Here is a 17,978-nt window from a genome sequence, read left to right as displayed (position 1 = left end):
TTCCTGGTTGTACCTTGACTACTCCAGTAATTCTGTTCCTGGTTGTACCTTCCCTACTCCAGTAATCCTGTTCCTGGTTGTACCTTTACTACACCAGTAATCCTGTTCCTGGTTGTACATTTACTACTCCTGTAATCCTGTTCCTGGTTGTACAGAATGTAGACAGTGTAGTATACCTGTCAAGTTAACCACGTTGGAGTCTCTGAAGCAAAAATCCTAAGTTGACATTTGAAAAAGATGACCCATACAGTCCTGAAATTTCTTAAAATCTTCAGTTTGTTTGTGTACATAGTGTCTTCCTTCCCTTTTTTTTAAATTGTTGAAATACTGAAGGTTTTATATAAACATGATTGGATTTTAGCATCATTGGTAACACAAGAAAAACTAGCAATTAATTATAGGACATTTTATTTACTATCTTTTACAATGCATGTCAGTATTTGATTGTTGAACAATATTGATTGTTTATACATATTAGTAAAGAACTTATTGTAATCATTAACAGACCATTACTCAATTACAGATATCAAAATCCATCAGATTAATCATTGACTTTATGAGAACAAGGATTCAATTAACACTTGCCTCAGACAGCATGAAAATCAATTTGCTGCACACATTCATATTTTAGCATTTTCTGATCATGAGTTACTTGCGTTTTAATAAATCATGATGACGCTACTTGGGAATTTAAGTAAAAAATAAAATGAAGGATTCCAAAAGACATAACCATCAAGAATATAATATACAAGTTTTTTATTGAATTAACTGAAGTTATCTCCCCTTACAAAAACTCGTGTCAAGAGTAATATTCAACATACATAAAATTAATGGACAGTAATAAACAAACAGCAGAGATCAAAACTGTGGATGGCTTATATTATATTTTACACATACAAATTGTACACACAACTTCAGCTTTATATTTGATAAATATTGTTCATATTATTAGGACTAGTGTTTCTTAAAGATGCTCCACCGCCGATAGAGCATAAATGATATTCAACCTTTGAACAATAATTGGTACATGTATTTAATTGTGAATATATATGTCTAATTAACACAAAAAATATTATGAAAAAATATATTCAGCCTTTGGTGCATGCGCATTCAGTACATTATTCCATATAGGATAGAGTACCACAGAATTTTTTCGGGATGCAATTAATTATTTTTGATATTTTTAACTTGAAGTAAAATTAGAAGCTGAAACTTTTCAACGATGGTAATGGTGTAAAGTAAGTAACTTTTCTAACTGAAGAAAAATACAAAATCATCTGCTGTTGTTTTTGATAGTGAAAAAATACCATTTGTCAGCGGCGGAGCATCTTTAAACAGAAATATGATACTGACTTGACTTAAATGGACCATACCTGCCTATAAATAGAAATAATACTGGACCATACCTGCCTATCAATAGAAATAATACTGGACCATACCTGCCTATAAATAGAAATAATACTGGACCATACCTGCCTATAAATAGAAATAATACTGAGCCATACCTGCCTATAAATAGAAATCATACCGAGACTTATCTGACTATCGTGTAAATGACTAGTTTTGTATACAATGTGTATGTTACTTATTGCTACACTGTATATGTATTTTAAGGCTGGGTCAAATTTAGTACTTACATTTCAAAAGAAAAGAAAAAACAAATTTGCTCCCAAAGGTACAATCCGAGCTTTACCAAGCTGTATCAGTCATCCTTTGAATCTGAACCTCCTCACTAATTTCTATCTATGTTTATCATCACTCTTATAATAATACTTTTCATGCTTTAAAACCCCTTTATAGCAATTTTCAGCTAAATTGGGTAATAGACTCAGAAGTCATTAGTTATATGGTTCTATTGTTATGGTATTAAGTTCAGCTTTGTAAAATTACTTATTTATATGTACATATTACAGCAATAAACAAAACAAAAATACACAAAATTGTCTAATGATCTGGTTACTGTGCCCACTGGCAGTGAGTATTTAATTTTAATTTAAATTGAAATTAAAAACAACTTGGAAGACTTTACTGTGGACTTGCTGAACTTCAGTTAACTAGGTTTTACTATCTGTTACTTTAGACCAGTCTCAATCTGATAGAAATACAGATCTTTACAAATTCTTACTTTGTTTTATAGAGAATCTGACAGCATCCCATTAGGGGCCACATTTTGTTTTATAGAGAATCTGACAGCATCCCATTAGGGGCCACATTTTGTTTTATAGAGAATCTGACAGCATCCCATTAGGGGCCACATTTTGTTTTATAGAGAATCTGACAGCATCCCATTAGGGGTCACATTTTGTTTTATAGAGAATCTGACAGCATCCCATTAGGGGTCACATTTTGTTTTATAGAGAATCTGACAGCATCCCATTAGGGGTCACATTTTGTTTTATAGAGAATCTGACAGCATCCCATTAGGGGTCACATTCTGGTGACCTTTCTAACTGACCAATCAAATCACTGCCTCCAAATTTCTTGACAGTAAATTTGAAGTGACAAAATAGAGCTATCAGATTTATTTCCTTAGCCATTACACCTATAGAATTTGAACGTGATACTGTGACAAAATGTCATTTAAAATAAGCTAACTAGCCAGGTGAATTAAGTGCATTTCAATTGAAATTTTTCGAGTACTATATATTGTCTATGTCAATGTCCCACAAAATTGCAAAGTTATCTTCCTTAAGAAAATAGCTTGTACATAAGATATTAAATTCAGCATTGTATAATAAGGACAGAATTTAGAGCAATATAACATATGTAGAGCATGAAGAAAGTTAAAGTTAGCACCTGGTACATAAATCAAACAGATATGTTGATATAGACTGAGCTTCCACTGAAAATTCATATAATTAAATAAATAGAGATTAAAACACACAAAAATCTTATACATACATTTCCATCATCTGATAAAAATATTTAGATGACTTTCTTAGGAATGACAAAAGTATTGTCAATGAAATCAGAGTATGTATAGTTCACAGCAGTGTTCATACTACCAACAATACTATATAACAAGTAGGCAAGCACTATGTAAATTATAGCGTAAAAACAATGTCCCAGGGGAAAATATATAGAAACTTTTTTGGCTGGAAAATTTTGAAGTACAATGTATGTGTAAAGTCACTTTGGCATCATGGAAATGGTATTTTTAATTACAAATGATTACTTTTTAGGTAAGTGGGAATTGTAGTTACAGGCAAGACTTGTGTGGTAACAATACAACTACCTGTACTATTTACTTCACCTATGAATTTAACAGACAAACAATCCCATTTATTTAATGAAAACACTGCCTTCTTCAGGTTTTTTTTCAACAGTTACAAAAGGTATTGAGTCATAAGTAGAGTGCTATATACTGTAAGCTTCCACCTTCATACTACAATCAAATGACAACGCTTATGTTGTATACACATATCAAATATGTCTTATCATCAACACGAAATATCATATATATTATATACATGTATATTTATTTCATAGTGCTTAAAATATTTCCACTTGCAGACTGAATAATTCAATCTTCACTAGACCCAGGGTGATGATTCAATCTTTATCTCAGATTACCAGGGTGCACGTGATGAATCAATCTTGATCTGGTCACGATGTTGATTCAAGTCGCCAGGGTGATTCAATCTTTATCTAGTCACCAAGGTGATTCAATCTTTATCTAGTCACCAAGGTGATTCAATCTTTATCTAGTCACCAAGGTGATTCAATCTTTATCTCATTACCATAAAGATTCAATCTTTATCTAGTCACCAAGGTGATTCAATCTTTATCTCATTACCATAAAGATTCAATCTTTATCTAGTTTTTGAAATGATTCATTCTCTGTCAGCTCAAGTTTTTCTATGGTGCCTGCTTTGCCATTCAACCTTACAATGTCTCCTACAAAAAATAAAAGACAAATGATAAAATCCACCACTATATGTATCGTGTGGTTGTGTTAACTTGCTTTAGTGGATATACCAAGCACAATGTTCAAGTGTCTAGAAATGCAGAGAAAGCATACTATTAGACTCAAAGTCAAAGGTCAAGTGCAGGTCACCATGACTCAATACTGGTATGGGATACAAACTCTATAATGTATCACAAACGCAGGAGATTCAGTCTTAACAAGTTCTTTTAATGGAGGTCAACAATACAAAAATAGGTCACCTGACCTTGCTTTGGTATGCAGCCCACTGCCTCAGCAAGATTGGCCCATATAGATAGGATCTTACATAAGTGTCCATTTCATATGAGATTTTATAAAATGGGAAGAAGTTTTTATTTTTGTGAGCCTTGGCGAGCAAAAGTTAAAACCTCGAGACGAGTTTCATAAAATCTCGTATGAAATTAGCACAAATTTAAGATACTTTTTATCAAATAACTACAAAAACCTACATAACAAAGAATTTCACATCAAAATGTATTCCGAAAATCCAGTGGAGGCCGCCATTTTGTTCCGCCATCCTCGTAATCATGACGTCACATCACTTTATTGTTTGTGAATGATGTCACATTGAATTTCCAGCCAATGAAAATTGTTCCAGGTCATTTTACACTAGTGACATATTCAAAAATATTACATGGGCGAAATCACAAGAAATGATGTGGATTATGTGATAAACTAAAGTATGAAGTTCCAGTTGCCCAATGATAAATTATACACAATCCAGAAAAGCTTTTTCTTAAATATTTTCAATGACTAATAAACCAAGTATGAAACTCCAGTGCTGTATATATATCAGAAACCTGGAGAAGCTTTTTGGTCAAAGTCAAATTATAGATCCTAGTGATCTATGGACACAGTCTTATCTACCAGGTAGTTGAAACAATATTCTAAATAATATCTTATAATATAGGAGATTAGAGAGATAATATGTGAAAAGACAAATGGAAGGACCGACAGAAAATTTTTTTTTAACACAGACCTATAGATTGCCAGTATCCAAAACAAACAATTTACAATTATTTTTGTGTAAAGCGTGAAGAGCTCACCTGACTGAAATAGCTGGGTGGCATTAGGGACATTTACAATACAAGGCAAGCCATACTCCCGGGCTACCACAGCACCTGTAAAAGAAAGGGTCGAATTGGCCTGTATTACTCATCTTTATCCTCTAATCAAATTAAAACTACACATAATTTCTGAAAAATATACCATAGATCTGATAACAGATATACCTGGCAACTAATTCTGAACGATGTATTTTATGATTACACACAAATGTTTTAGACAGTGTAAAATCTATCAACCAAACAGCCGGAGTATGGATGTCACTTTGAATTTGGCTTTGTGTATACTATGACATTTGCTCTGATATTGAAAAGGTACATGAGTGTGCAAGGTATGGCTACACGTAAACCACCTGCCATTCAGTCAATCTAGCTCCTATTGCCTACATTTTACTTTTCTTGACTTGACAAAGAAAATAATTTTATCCCTTTAAGATTCCGACCATACTTTAACAATTTGATTGTTTATCTTACCATGAGACAGGAGACCACCAAGCTCTGTAATCAAGCCCGATATGAGAGGGAAGTATGGAGACCAGCCAACATCTGTATACGATACGATCAGGATATCTCCAGCCTATCAAAACAAGGCCACAAAAAAAATGGGTTATAGTAAAATGAGGAAATCACCAATTTTAGCAGGGTTTCAGAATAGTAATTAAAAGTGAATAACCACACAATGTTCCTGAAACTATTCCTACTCACTTGTATAGTACTGTTGGCCTGTTCTAGATCCTTTACCACACGAGCTGTCCATGTAACTATTCCCACTTACCTGTATAGTACTGTTGGCCTGTTCTAGATCCTTTACCACACGAGCTGTCCCTGTAACTATTCCCACTTACCTGTATAGTACTGTTGGCCTGTTCTAGATCCTTTACCACACGAGCTGTCCCTGTAACTATTCCCACTTACCTGTATAGTACTGTTGGCCTGTTCTAGATCCTTTACCACACATTGTTCCTGTGACTATTCCCACTTACCTGTATAGTACTGTTGGCCTGTTCTAGATCCTTTACCACACGAGCTGTCCCTGTAACTATTCCCACTTACCTGTATAGTACTGTTGGCCTGTTCTAGATCCTTTACCACACAAGCTGTCCCTGTAACTATTCCCACATACTTGTATAGTACTGTTGGCCTGTTCTAGATCCTTTACCACACGAGCTGTCCCTGTAATTATTCCCACTTACCTGTATAGTACTGTTGGCCTGTTCTAGATCCTTTACCACACGAGCTGTCCCTGTAACTATTCCCACTTACCTGTATAGTACTGTTGGCCTGTTCTAGATCCTTTACCACACAAGCTGTCCCTGTAACTATTCCCACTTACCTGTATAGTACTGTTGGCCTGTTCTAGATCCTTTACCACACGAGCTGTCCCTGTAATTATTCCCACTTACCTGTATAGTACTGTTGGCCTGTTCTAGATCCTTTACCACAGGAGCTGTCCCTGTAACTATTCCCACTTACCTGTATAGTACTGTTGGCCTGTTCTAGATCCTTTACCACACGAGCTGTCCCTTTAACTATTCCCACTTACCTGAATAGTACTGTTGGCCTGTTCTAGATCCTTTACCACACCAGCTGTCCCTGTAACTATTCCCACTTACCTGTATAGTACTGTTGGCCTGTTCTAGATCCTTTACCACACGAGCTGTCCCTGTAACTATTCCCACTTACCTGTATAGTACTGTTGGCCTGTTCTAGATCCTTTACCACACGAGCTGTCCCTGTAATTATTCCCACTTACCTGTATAGTACTGTTGGCCTGTTCTAGATCCTTTACCACACGAGCTGTCCCTGTAACTATTCCGACTTACCTGTATAGTACTGTTGGCCTGTTCTAGATCCTTTACCACACGAGCTGTTCCTGTAACTATTCCCACATACCTGTATAGTACTGTTGGCCTGTTCTAGATCCTTTACCACACGAGCTGTCCCTGTAACTATTCCCACTTACCTGTATGGTACTGTTGGCCTGTTCTAGATCCTTTACCACACGAGCTGTCCCTGTAACAATTCCCACTTACCTGTATAGTACTGTTGGCCTGTTCTAGATCCTTTACCACACGAGCTGTCCCTGTAACTATTCCCACTTACCTGTATAGTACTGTTGGCCTGTTCTAGATCCTTTACCACACGAGCTGTCCCTGTAATTATTCCCACTTACCTGTATAGTACTGTTGGCCTGTTCTAGATCCTTTACCACACGAGCTGTCCCTGTAACTATTCCGACTTACCTGTATAGTACTGTTGGCCTGTTCTAGATCCTTTACCACACGAGCTGTTCCTGTAACTATTCCCACCTACCTGTATAGTACTGTTGGCCTGTTCTAGATCCTTTACCACACGAGCTGTCCCTGTAACTATTCCCACTTACCTGTATAGTACTGTTGGCCTGTTCTAGATCCTTAACCACACGACCTGTTCCTGTAACTATTCCCACTTACCTGCATGGTACTGTTGGCCTGTTCTAGATCCTTTACCACACGAGCTGTCCCTGTAATTATTCCCACTTACCTGTATGGTACTGTTGGCCTGTTCTAGATCCTTTACCACACGAGCTGTCCATGTAACAATTCCCACTTACCTGTATGGTACTGTTGGCCTGTTCTAGATCCTTTACCACACGAGCTGTCCCTGAAACTATTCCCACTTACCTGTATGGTACTGTTGGCCTGTTCTAGATCCTTTACCACACGAGCTGTCCCTGAAACTATTCCCACTTACCTGTATGGTACTGTTGGCCTGTTCTAGATCCTTTACCACACGAGCTGTCCATGTAACAATTCCCACTTACCTGTATGGTACTGTTGGCCTGTTCTAGATCCTTTACCACACGAGCTGTCCCTGAAACTATTCCCACTTACCTGTATGGTACTGTTGGCCTGTTCTAGATCCTTAACCACACGACCTGTCCCTGTAACTATTCCACTTACCTGTATGGTACTGTTGGCCTGTTCTAGATCCTTTAACCACACGAGCTGTCCCTGTAACTATTCCCACTTACCTGTATGGTACTGTTGGCCTGTTCTAGATCCTTTACCACACGAGCTGTCCCTGTAACTATTCCCACTTACCTGTATGGTACTGTTGGCCTGTTCTAGATCCTTTACCACACGAGCTGTCCATGTAACAATTCCCACTTACCTGTATAAAGTACTGTTGGCCTGTTCTAGATCCTTTACCACACGAGCTGTCCATGTAACAATTCCCACTTACCTGTATGGTACTGTTGGCCTGTTCTAGATCCTTTACCACACGAGCTGTCCATGTAACAATTCCCACTTACCTGTATGGTACTGTTGGCCTGTGTTCTAGATCCTTTACCACACGAGCTGTCCATGTAACAATTCCCACTTACCTGTATGGTACTGTTGGCCTGTTCTAGATCCTTTACCACACGAGCTGTCCCTGTAACTATTCCCACTTACCTGTATGGTACTGTTGGCCTGTTCTAGATCCTTTACCACACGAGCTGTCCCTGTTACGGTTCCAATCATCACAGGCATTCCTGATAATATTTTAAGAAATATTAATGTCTTTTTATGAAATCAAGACAAGAAGTAGAACCGTATTCCCCTCCAGCAAAAAATGTTGTAGATTTAAATATAAATACAGTATTTCATTCTTTGAGATTGATGCCCACTGTTAACATATGTTGATGGCAGATGCATGCCTTATTTGTTATGTAACTCGTATTTCCCAACAATTAATTAATTACGTAAAACAAATTCTGTCAGTCCTGAAAACTTGCTAGCTGGACAGTTTAAACTTGGGACACAAATGTCTAGGGCTCACTGTATATTTACCTCAGTTGAGGATTTAATATATCTCAGTTGGTTTGGTAAATTAATGTGGTATATTTACCTGTCAGAGTAAAATGAGCTGTTCTCTGTGATTCTATCTCTTCTTTAATTACCTGTGAGGTATAAATAGCAACACATCAACCAAACTCTGGATTAGCTCTATTCAGAATTATTTATCAGATCCTGAAAACCATGTTCAATCTATATTGTAATATAATTGAAAAGGTTATGTTTAACATGTCATACATGACATATAGAGTTACACCTTGTTAACTCAAACTTATATAAGATAAAATCATATCAGACCAACAACCAAATTTTCCACCATATACAATGTAATACACTTAACTCACTGATATAATACAAGAAGTTTAACCATGGTATTGCTACCTCTGAATTACCAAGGTCTTGTATAATTATACTTATTTATATTTCATACTTTTAAAACAAGAGGCCCATTGGGCCTGTATCACTCACCTGTTTCAGGCTAAGAACACAAGCTACCAACTTGAAGGCTTTAGATTTGAACTTAATCTATTTATTTCTGCAGAAGGAGTTTAAAGGCTTTGCTAAATTTTCCCTACAGGGACTCGCCCCTCTGGCCCCTGGGAGACCAGGCTCACCGTTTATACAATATTGGTTCCCCTTCACCCAATGAAGCTTCAGACCAAATTAGAACAAAATCCCTTCATTTCTACAGAATAAGAAGGATTTTAAAGAATTTGCTATATTTCCCCTACTGGGCCCGGCCCCTCAGGCCCCTGGGGGACCAGGCTAATGGTTTATACAAGTTTGGTTTCCCTTCACCCAAGGAAGCTTCAGACGAAATAAGGTCAAAATCCATTCAATCAGTTATGACTAGTAGGGATTTTTGTGAAAAGCTGACAGACAACTGACAACCGATGACACTGCGCCAGGACACAAGCTTACCAGGCCTTCGGACCAGGTGAGATAATAGTACTAGTAATTTGTTTTTAATATTTACTTTTACATCAAAGCACATAATGTGATAAACCCAATGAAAGTTTCCCCAAGTTCTGTTTTTCCTTTTGAGATATGGTCACTGAGAGCCCAATAACACCTTACCGGCCGAGGAATGCCCGACTGAAGCTTTGGAAAACTTAGATCCATCATCTTTGGAAGGAGTTTTTTCCGCCTTACTGCCCTGAAAAACAAAATCAATGACTGCTGAAATTCTGATGGACTGCAAAAATCATGTAACAATCAAAGAAATCCGTAGTGACAACAATACTATGTTGAAAACAACAGTAAAAGATATTGTCATATTCAAATTTAACAGTTACCAAATTTCACATTACTAGCAGTGGAGTATCGATACACATGGCCACCTTATGAGTTCTTTGGGAGTATAGCCAACCTAACCTTATGAGTTCTGTAGGAGTATAGCCAACCTAACCTTATGAGTTCTGTGGGAGTATAGCCAACCTAACCTTATGAGTTCTGTGGGAGTATAGCCAACCTAACCTTATGAGTTCTGTAGGAGTATAGCCAACCTAACCTTATGAGTTCTGTGGGAGTATAGCCAACCTAACCTTATGAGTTCTGTGGGAGTATAGCCAACCTAACCTTATGAGTTCTGTGGTAGTATAGCCAACCTAACCTTATGAGTTCTGTGGGAGTATAGCCAACCTAACCTTATGAGTTCTGTGGGAGTATAGCCAACCTAACCTTATGAGTTCTGTGGGAGTATAGCCAACCTAACCTTATGAGTTCTGTGGGAGTATAGCCAACCTAACCTTATGAGTTCGCAACTATATGAGTTGTGGAGTATAGCCAACCTAACCTTATGAGTTCTGTGGGAGTATAGCAACCTAACCTTATGAGTTCTGTGGTAGTATAGCCAACCTAACCTTATGAGTTCTGTGGTAGTATAGCCAACCTAACCTTATGAGTTCTGTGGTAGTATAGCCAACCTAACCTTATGAGTTTGTGGAGTATAGCAACCTAACCTTATGAGTTCTGTGGGAGTATAGCCAACCTAACCTTATGAGTTCTGTGGAGTATAGCCAACCTAACCTTATGAGTTCTGTGGGAGTATAGCCAACCTAACCTTATGAGTTCTGTGGGAGTATAGCCAACCTAACCTTATGAGTTCTGTGGGAGTATAGCCAACCTAACCTTATGAGTTCTGTGGGAGTATAGTCAACCTAACCTTATGAGTTCTGTGGTAGTATAGCCAACCTAACCTTATGAGTTCAGTGGTAGTATAGCCAACCTAACCTTATGAGTTCTGTGGGAGTATAGCCAACCTAACCTTATGAGTTCTGTGGTAGTATAGCCAACCTAACCTTATGAGTTCTGTGGGAGTATAGCCAACCTAACCTTATGAGTTCTGTGGGAGTATAGCCAACCTAACCTTATGAGTTCTGTGGGAGTATAGCCAACCTAACCTTATGAGTTCTGTGGGAGTATAGCCAACCTAACCTTATGAGTTCTGTGGGTATAGCCAACCTAACCTTATGAGTTCTGTGGAGTATAGCCAACCTAACCTTATGAGTTCTGTGGTAGTATAGCCAACCTAACCTTATGAGTTCTGTGGTAGTATAGCCAACCTAACCTTATGAGTTCTGTGGTAGTATAGCCAACCTAACCTTATGAGTTCTGTGGTAGTATAGCCAACCTAACCTTATGAGTTCTGTGGGAGTATAGCCAACCTAACCTTATGAGTTCAGTGGGAGTATAGCCAACCTAACCTTATGAGTTCTGTGGTAGTATAGCCAACCTAACCTTATGAGTTCTGTGGTAGTATAGCCAACCTAACCTTATGAGTTCTGTGGTAGTATAGCCAACCTAACCTTATGAGTTCTGTGGTAGTATAGCCAACCTAACCTTATGAGTTCTGTGGTAGTATAGCCAACCTAACCTTATGAGTTCTGTGGGAGTATAGCCAACCTAACCTTATGAGTTCTGTGGAGTTCTGTATATAGCCAACCTAACCTTATGAGTTCTGTGGGAGTATAGCCAACCTAACCTTATGAGTTCTGTAGTAGTATAGCCAACCTAACCTTATGAGTTCTGTATGGTAGTATAGCCAACCTAACCTAAGTTCTGTGTGAGTATAGCCAATCCTAGCCAACCTAACTTATGAGTTCAGTATAGCCAACCTAACCTTATGAGTTCTGTGAGAGTATAGCCAACTAACCTTATGAGTTCTGTGGTAGTATAGCCAACCTAACCTTATGAGTTCTGTGGGAGAGTATAGCCAACCTAACCTTATGAGTTCTGTGGTAGTATAGCCAACCTAACCTTATGAGTTCTGTGGTAGTATAGCCAACCCTAACCTCTTATGTCCGCAAGAAGTCTGGTTAATAACTAATGTCGAAATGCTTTAAAAAGGGTTTGAATAAGATATCTATAGTGTGATATTAAAAATGGCCAATTGTTTGGGAGAGCAAAAACTCAAGTCAAGATAGACTTAGACGTTGTTACATCTTTTTTTATTAATAAAATTTATTTACATTTCATACAATATTTTTAAAAAAGCAGGTACTTTGAATATAGGATAAACGTAGTTCTGAAAAGTTTTTGAGTATCAGGGATTGTTGAAGACAAAAAGTTATAATGTATGTTTTTTCTCAAATAACTAGTGACAACATTGCTATTGTTTGGGCTGATAGTGTTAAATATGAAAAAGGGAATTGTTGAACCTTATCCCCATTTTTGACTTCCTACAGCCTGTTTTGCCTTATAAGACTGTACCAATCCACTAAATGAAAACAGTAACCCTGTATTCCTTTTTATAATGAAAGTTATTTGACAAAATTTACTCACTAAATCAAATTTATTTCCTTTTCATTTTTTTTCAAAGTAATCACTAAAACCTACCTGGCCTATTTGTTGTGGCGACCTACCTGGTCGTCCAGGAGATAGGAGTCTGCAGCTTGTCCAATGTTTCACTAAGATTAACTGTCACCTTTTCCTTCTGTTCAAATGACTTGGTTTTCAGAATGGTCTGACAACAGAAACAGGAGGAAGAGGCAGAGGTCAGTTTAGTAGCAATATGACAACGAATATTTATTTGTTTATAATAAATATGATTTACAGATCATTATATTACCTTCAGTACACAGGATAATCTCTCTGGCTGGTGTTTACAATAAATATGATCATTTTACAGAACATCACATTACCTTTAGTACACAGGATAATCTCTCTGGCTGGTGTTTACAATAAATATGATCATTTTACAGAACATCACATTACCTTTAGTACACAGGATAATCTCTCTGGCTGGTGTTTATGATAAATATGATAATTTTACAGAACATCACATTACCTTCAGTACACAGGATAATCTCTCTGGCTGGTGTTTACAATAAATATGATCATTTTAAAGAACATCACATTACCTTTAGTACATAGGATAATCTCTCTGGCTGGTGTTTACAATAAATATGATAATTTTACAGAACATCACATTACCTTTAGTACACAGGATAATCTCTCTGGCTGGTGTTTATGATAAATATGATAATTTTACAGAACATCACATTACCTTTAGTACACAGGATAATCTCTCTGGCCGGTGTTTACAATAAATATGATAATTTTACAGAACATCACATTACCTTTAGTACACAGGATAATCTCTCTGGCTGGTGTTTACAATAAATATGATAATTTTACAGAACATCACATTACCTTTAGTACACAGGATAATCTCTCTGGCCAGTGTTTATGATAAATATGATGATTTTACAGAACATCACATTACCTTTAGTACACAGGATAATCTCTCTGGCCTGTGTTTATGATAAATATGATGATTTTACAGAACATCACATTACCTTTAGTACACAGGATAATCTCTCTGGCCAGTGTTTATGATAAATATGATCATTTTACAGAACATCACATTACCTTTAGTACACAGGATAATCTCTCTGGCCGGTGTTTATAATAAATATGATAATTTTACAGAACATCACATTACCTTTAGTACACAGGATAATCTCTCTGGCTGGTGTTTACAATAAATATGATAATTTTACAGAACATCACATTACCTTTAGTACACAGGATAATCTCTCTGGCTGGTGTTTATGATAAATATGATAATTTTACAGAACATCACATTACCTTTAGTACACAGGATAATCTCTCTGGCTGGTGTTTACAATAAATATGATAATTTTACAGAACATCACATTACCTTTAGTACACAGGATAATCTCTCTGGCTGGTGTTTTATGATAAATATGATAATTTTACAGAACATCACATTACCTTTAGTGCACAGGATAATCTCTCTGGCTGGTGTTTATGATAAATATGATAATTTTACAGAACATCACATTACCTTTAGTACACAGGATAATCTCTCTGGCTGGTGTTTACAATTAATATGATAATTTTACAGAACATCACATTACCTTTAGTACACAGGATAATCTCTCTGGCCGGTGTTTATAGTAAATATGATAATTTTACAGAACATCACATTACCTTTAGTACACAGGATAATCTCTCTGGCTGGTGTTTATGATAAATATGATAATTTTACAGAACATCACATTACCTTTAGTACACAGGATAATCTCTCTGGCTGGTGTTTATGATAAATATGATAATTTTACAGAACATCACATTACCTTTAGTACACAGGATAATCTCTCTGGCTGGTGTTTATAATAAATATGATAATTTTACAGAACATCACATTACCTTTAGTACACAGGATAATCTCTCTGGCTGGGCACGCCATGACCTCTCAAAGAATTCAGCCTGCAACATCAAACAGATTTCTGTTAGTTCATGGAGATATTTCTCAGAGTCCTATTTTCTCAATCCTATCAACTGAGATGATAAAACCACAAGCTCTGAACTATGTGGTATAAACACCTTGATGAAACAAATACTTTCCATAATCAGATTACCATCAGTTGCCTAGGATTACCATCAGTTACCTAGGATTACCATCAGTTGCCTAGGATTACCATCAGTTGCCTAGGATTACCATCAGTTGCCTAGGATTACCATCAGTTGCCTAGGATTACCTTCAGTTGCCTAGGATTACCCTCAGTTGCCTAGGATTACCATCAGTTGCCTAGGATTACCTCAGTTGCCTAGGATTACCATCAGTTGCCTAGGATTACATCAGTTGCCTAGGATTACCATCAGTTGCCTAAGATTACAATCAGTTGCCTAGGATTACCATCACTTGCTAGGATTACCATCAGTTGCCTGGATTACCATCAGTTGCCTAGGATTACCATCAGTTGCCTAGGATTACCATCAGTTGCCTAGGATTACATCAGTTGCCTAGGATTACCATCAGTTGCCTAGGATTACATCAGTTGCCTAGGATCACCATCAGTTACCTAGGATCCCATCAGTTGCCTAGGATCACCATCAGTTGCCTAGGATCACCATCAGTTACCTAGGATCACCATCAGTTGCCTAGGATTACCATCAGTTGCCTAGGATTACCATCAGTTGCCTAGGATTACCATCAGTTGCCTAGGATTACCATCAGTTGCCTAGGATTACCATCAGTTGCCTAGGATTACCATCAGTTGCCTAGGATTACCATCAGTTGCCTAGGATTACCATCAGTTGCCTAGGATTACCATCAGTTGCCTAGGATTACCATCAGTTGCCTAAACTTATCCTCATTGGCATATTACAAGGTTGTCTCACTCAGTGTCCTTGGGGAAGGTAGTGATTGTGACGTCACCTGTCTATAACCTCTTACTTTTGAGAGAAAACAATGTGAGTTTCGCCGCAAAATAATGATGTCACAATCGATACCTACCCACAAGGAAGGTTATTTTGTAATATTCCGTCTTTGCATATTACAGAGTTAGCTCCCTTGCGGTTAGGTATCGATTGTTACGTCATTATTTTGTGAGCGCAATTCACTTCATTTTCTCCGAAAAGTATGACGTTACGCTCGAAAACACATGATGTCACAATCAATACCTACCCGCAAGGGCAGATAACTCTGTAATATGCAAATACGGAATACAAAGACAGAATATATGAATTATGACCTGTTTGACCTACCTCTCTAACATAGCGATGGCCATGTCGGAAGAGGAATGACTCAAACTTTTGTTTCAGTTTCGGATATTTCTCTGATGTCATCAGATGGACACATTCTTTGTCAGTGATGTTGAGAAACTCGTCTGTCAGCCCTGCAGTATCTATTTCCTTAGCGAGATCCTGTGATTCATACAAAGAGGAGTTATGTCACAAAAATACACAAATTCATGTTTCCTGTGTTTGGTTTACATTGTTTAATGTCCTAAAACAGTGAGAGTTAATAAACTTAAGTTTGTACTAGGTTCATGGAGTATCCAGCAAAAAATCACCAATCAACAGAAAGGTGCCTGGCAAATCATCTAGTTTAGTTTCAACTTTGAAACCCTAATGTGGAGTGGTAGTATTAAAATTTCAGTACACCTTAATCATTTAGTCACCTCCATCTAATCTGTTATAAAAGACAAGATTTATAAGTTACAAGTACAGTACCTGTCTTTGCTCTTACAAGTACAGTACCTGTCTTAGCTCTTACAAGTACAGTACCTGTCTTAGCTCTTACAAGTACAGTACCTGTCTTAGCTCTTACAAAGTACAGTACCTGTCTTAGCTCTTACAAGTACAGTACCTGTCTTAGCAGTCTTCTTACAAGTACAGTACCTGTCTTAGCTCTTACAAGTACAGTACCTGTCTTAGCTCTTACAAGTACAGTACCTGTCTTAGCTCTTACAAGTACAGTACCTGTCTTAGCTCTTACAAGTACAGTACCTGTCTTAGCTCTTACAAGTACAGTACCTGTCTTAGCTCTTACAAGTACAGTACCTGTCTTAGCTCTTACAAGTACAGTACCTGTCTTAGCTCTTACAAGTACAGTACCTGTCTTAGCTCTGTATAAAGACTATCTGCACTTTTATAAGTTCCTAAATGACCAATTTCAACCAATTTAACCCATGTACAGTGGACCCTCGATAATCTGGACACCTTCGTTCCCAGCCTAAACTGTCCGGATTACGAGTTTTCCGGACTGCAAAATTCCGTGTTCTTAGTCAATTAAATTGTCATGTACGAGTTACTCCCCTTGACTTGTAATCGATGATAGGCTTTTATGTAACATACATGTATTATAATTAATACTTCGTTTGTTATGTTTTATAGGTATTTTTATATCATTATGTTAAAAATATTGAATAAACGTATTTCTTCTTCAAAATACGAAACCTAAAGCCACTGTTAATTGTGTACTATGTATGCATATAGCTACATATCCCACTCTTGATCTATCGAACGGCAAATTGCCTAACAAAGGATCAATATCATCTACGTTCTTGGCATAAAAAACTATGATAACAAATAGTTGTGAACATTTTATGAACTCGTATAATTGTTATTGTGTATGTGTGTTTTTAATGACCATTTCTACAAGTCTTTGCTTTCTGACTTACAGACGTTTGTAACAACCACGCGTCCTCACATCTAACTTCGTGCACATGTCACACATGTGTAAATGGCATATGCCGTAGCCTTTATATCTTATACCACAGGCAATGAATTCGAATAGATTCACATACATTTAAAATTATTATTAATTTTGTGAGTATTATCTCACTTTATTGTATCCGATACTCATAGCGATATATTCTGCATGCGAAACAAGTAAGGTACATGTATCTACAGCATACGTACCCAAGCTCAAACTGCATGTTTAAGCGTGTGGCTAAACATATATTGCGTATCTCAATAACAACACTGAAGTTTGATCTCCTATAGAAAACCAATGAACCGTTACATGACTGCATGTACCCGTGTGAAAGGTGTTCAGGTAAATGCCTGTGGCTATGACCTGGCAGCCGTCGTTATGACAACACACTCAGTGTCAAGTGATTGTGTGTACACATGACTGTAGCTGGCCTTGGATTTTCTCGGCACGTGGCGATAACAAATTGTCCGGATTATTGCGGGAATTTATTAACGAAAATGACATTCCGTTCCCAAAATGGAATTCCGGATTCGGAATACGAATTTCCGGACTAGTGAGTATAAATAACGTTACGGAAATCCTATCCTGACATTTCCGTTTGGATTGTGAGTTTTCCGGACCACCAGCATCCGGATTATCGCGGGTCCACTGTATATATACCACTTGGTTATGAAGAT

At 37.3% G+C, this 17,978-nt stretch overlaps 1 protein-coding gene across 1 annotated transcript in view; it reads right to left on the bottom strand.

Moving 5' to 3' along the window:
• Window positions 1-391: 391 nt before the first annotated feature.
• LOC138316469 (rifampicin phosphotransferase-like) overlaps window positions 392-17,978 on the bottom strand; it is a 43,893-nt gene continuing 26,306 nt past the window's right edge. Inside the window, exons 29-37 of the mRNA XM_069258163.1 lie at window positions 15,849-16,007; window positions 14,508-14,567; window positions 12,695-12,795; window positions 9,909-9,987; window positions 8,884-8,935; window positions 8,448-8,527; window positions 5,485-5,587; window positions 4,993-5,067; window positions 392-3,897 (exon numbers count right to left, since the gene is read on the bottom strand). Of these exons, the coding sequence (XP_069114264.1) occupies window positions 3,806-3,897; window positions 4,993-5,067; window positions 5,485-5,587; window positions 8,448-8,527; window positions 8,884-8,935; window positions 9,909-9,987; window positions 12,695-12,795; window positions 14,508-14,567; window positions 15,849-16,007 (801 nt within the window). The 3' untranslated portion in view covers window positions 392-3,805. The remainder of the gene's footprint in view (window positions 3,898-4,992; window positions 5,068-5,484; window positions 5,588-8,447; window positions 8,528-8,883; window positions 8,936-9,908; window positions 9,988-12,694; window positions 12,796-14,507; window positions 14,568-15,848; window positions 16,008-17,978) is intronic.

Source organism: Argopecten irradians, chromosome 2 (assembly GCF_041381155.1).
Source record: "Argopecten irradians isolate NY chromosome 2, Ai_NY, whole genome shotgun sequence".
Taxonomy (NCBI): domain Eukaryota; kingdom Metazoa; phylum Mollusca; class Bivalvia; order Pectinida; family Pectinidae; genus Argopecten; species Argopecten irradians.
The sequence above is the reverse complement of the archived record's forward strand: the minus strand, read 5'-3'. Positions and strand labels throughout refer to the sequence as shown.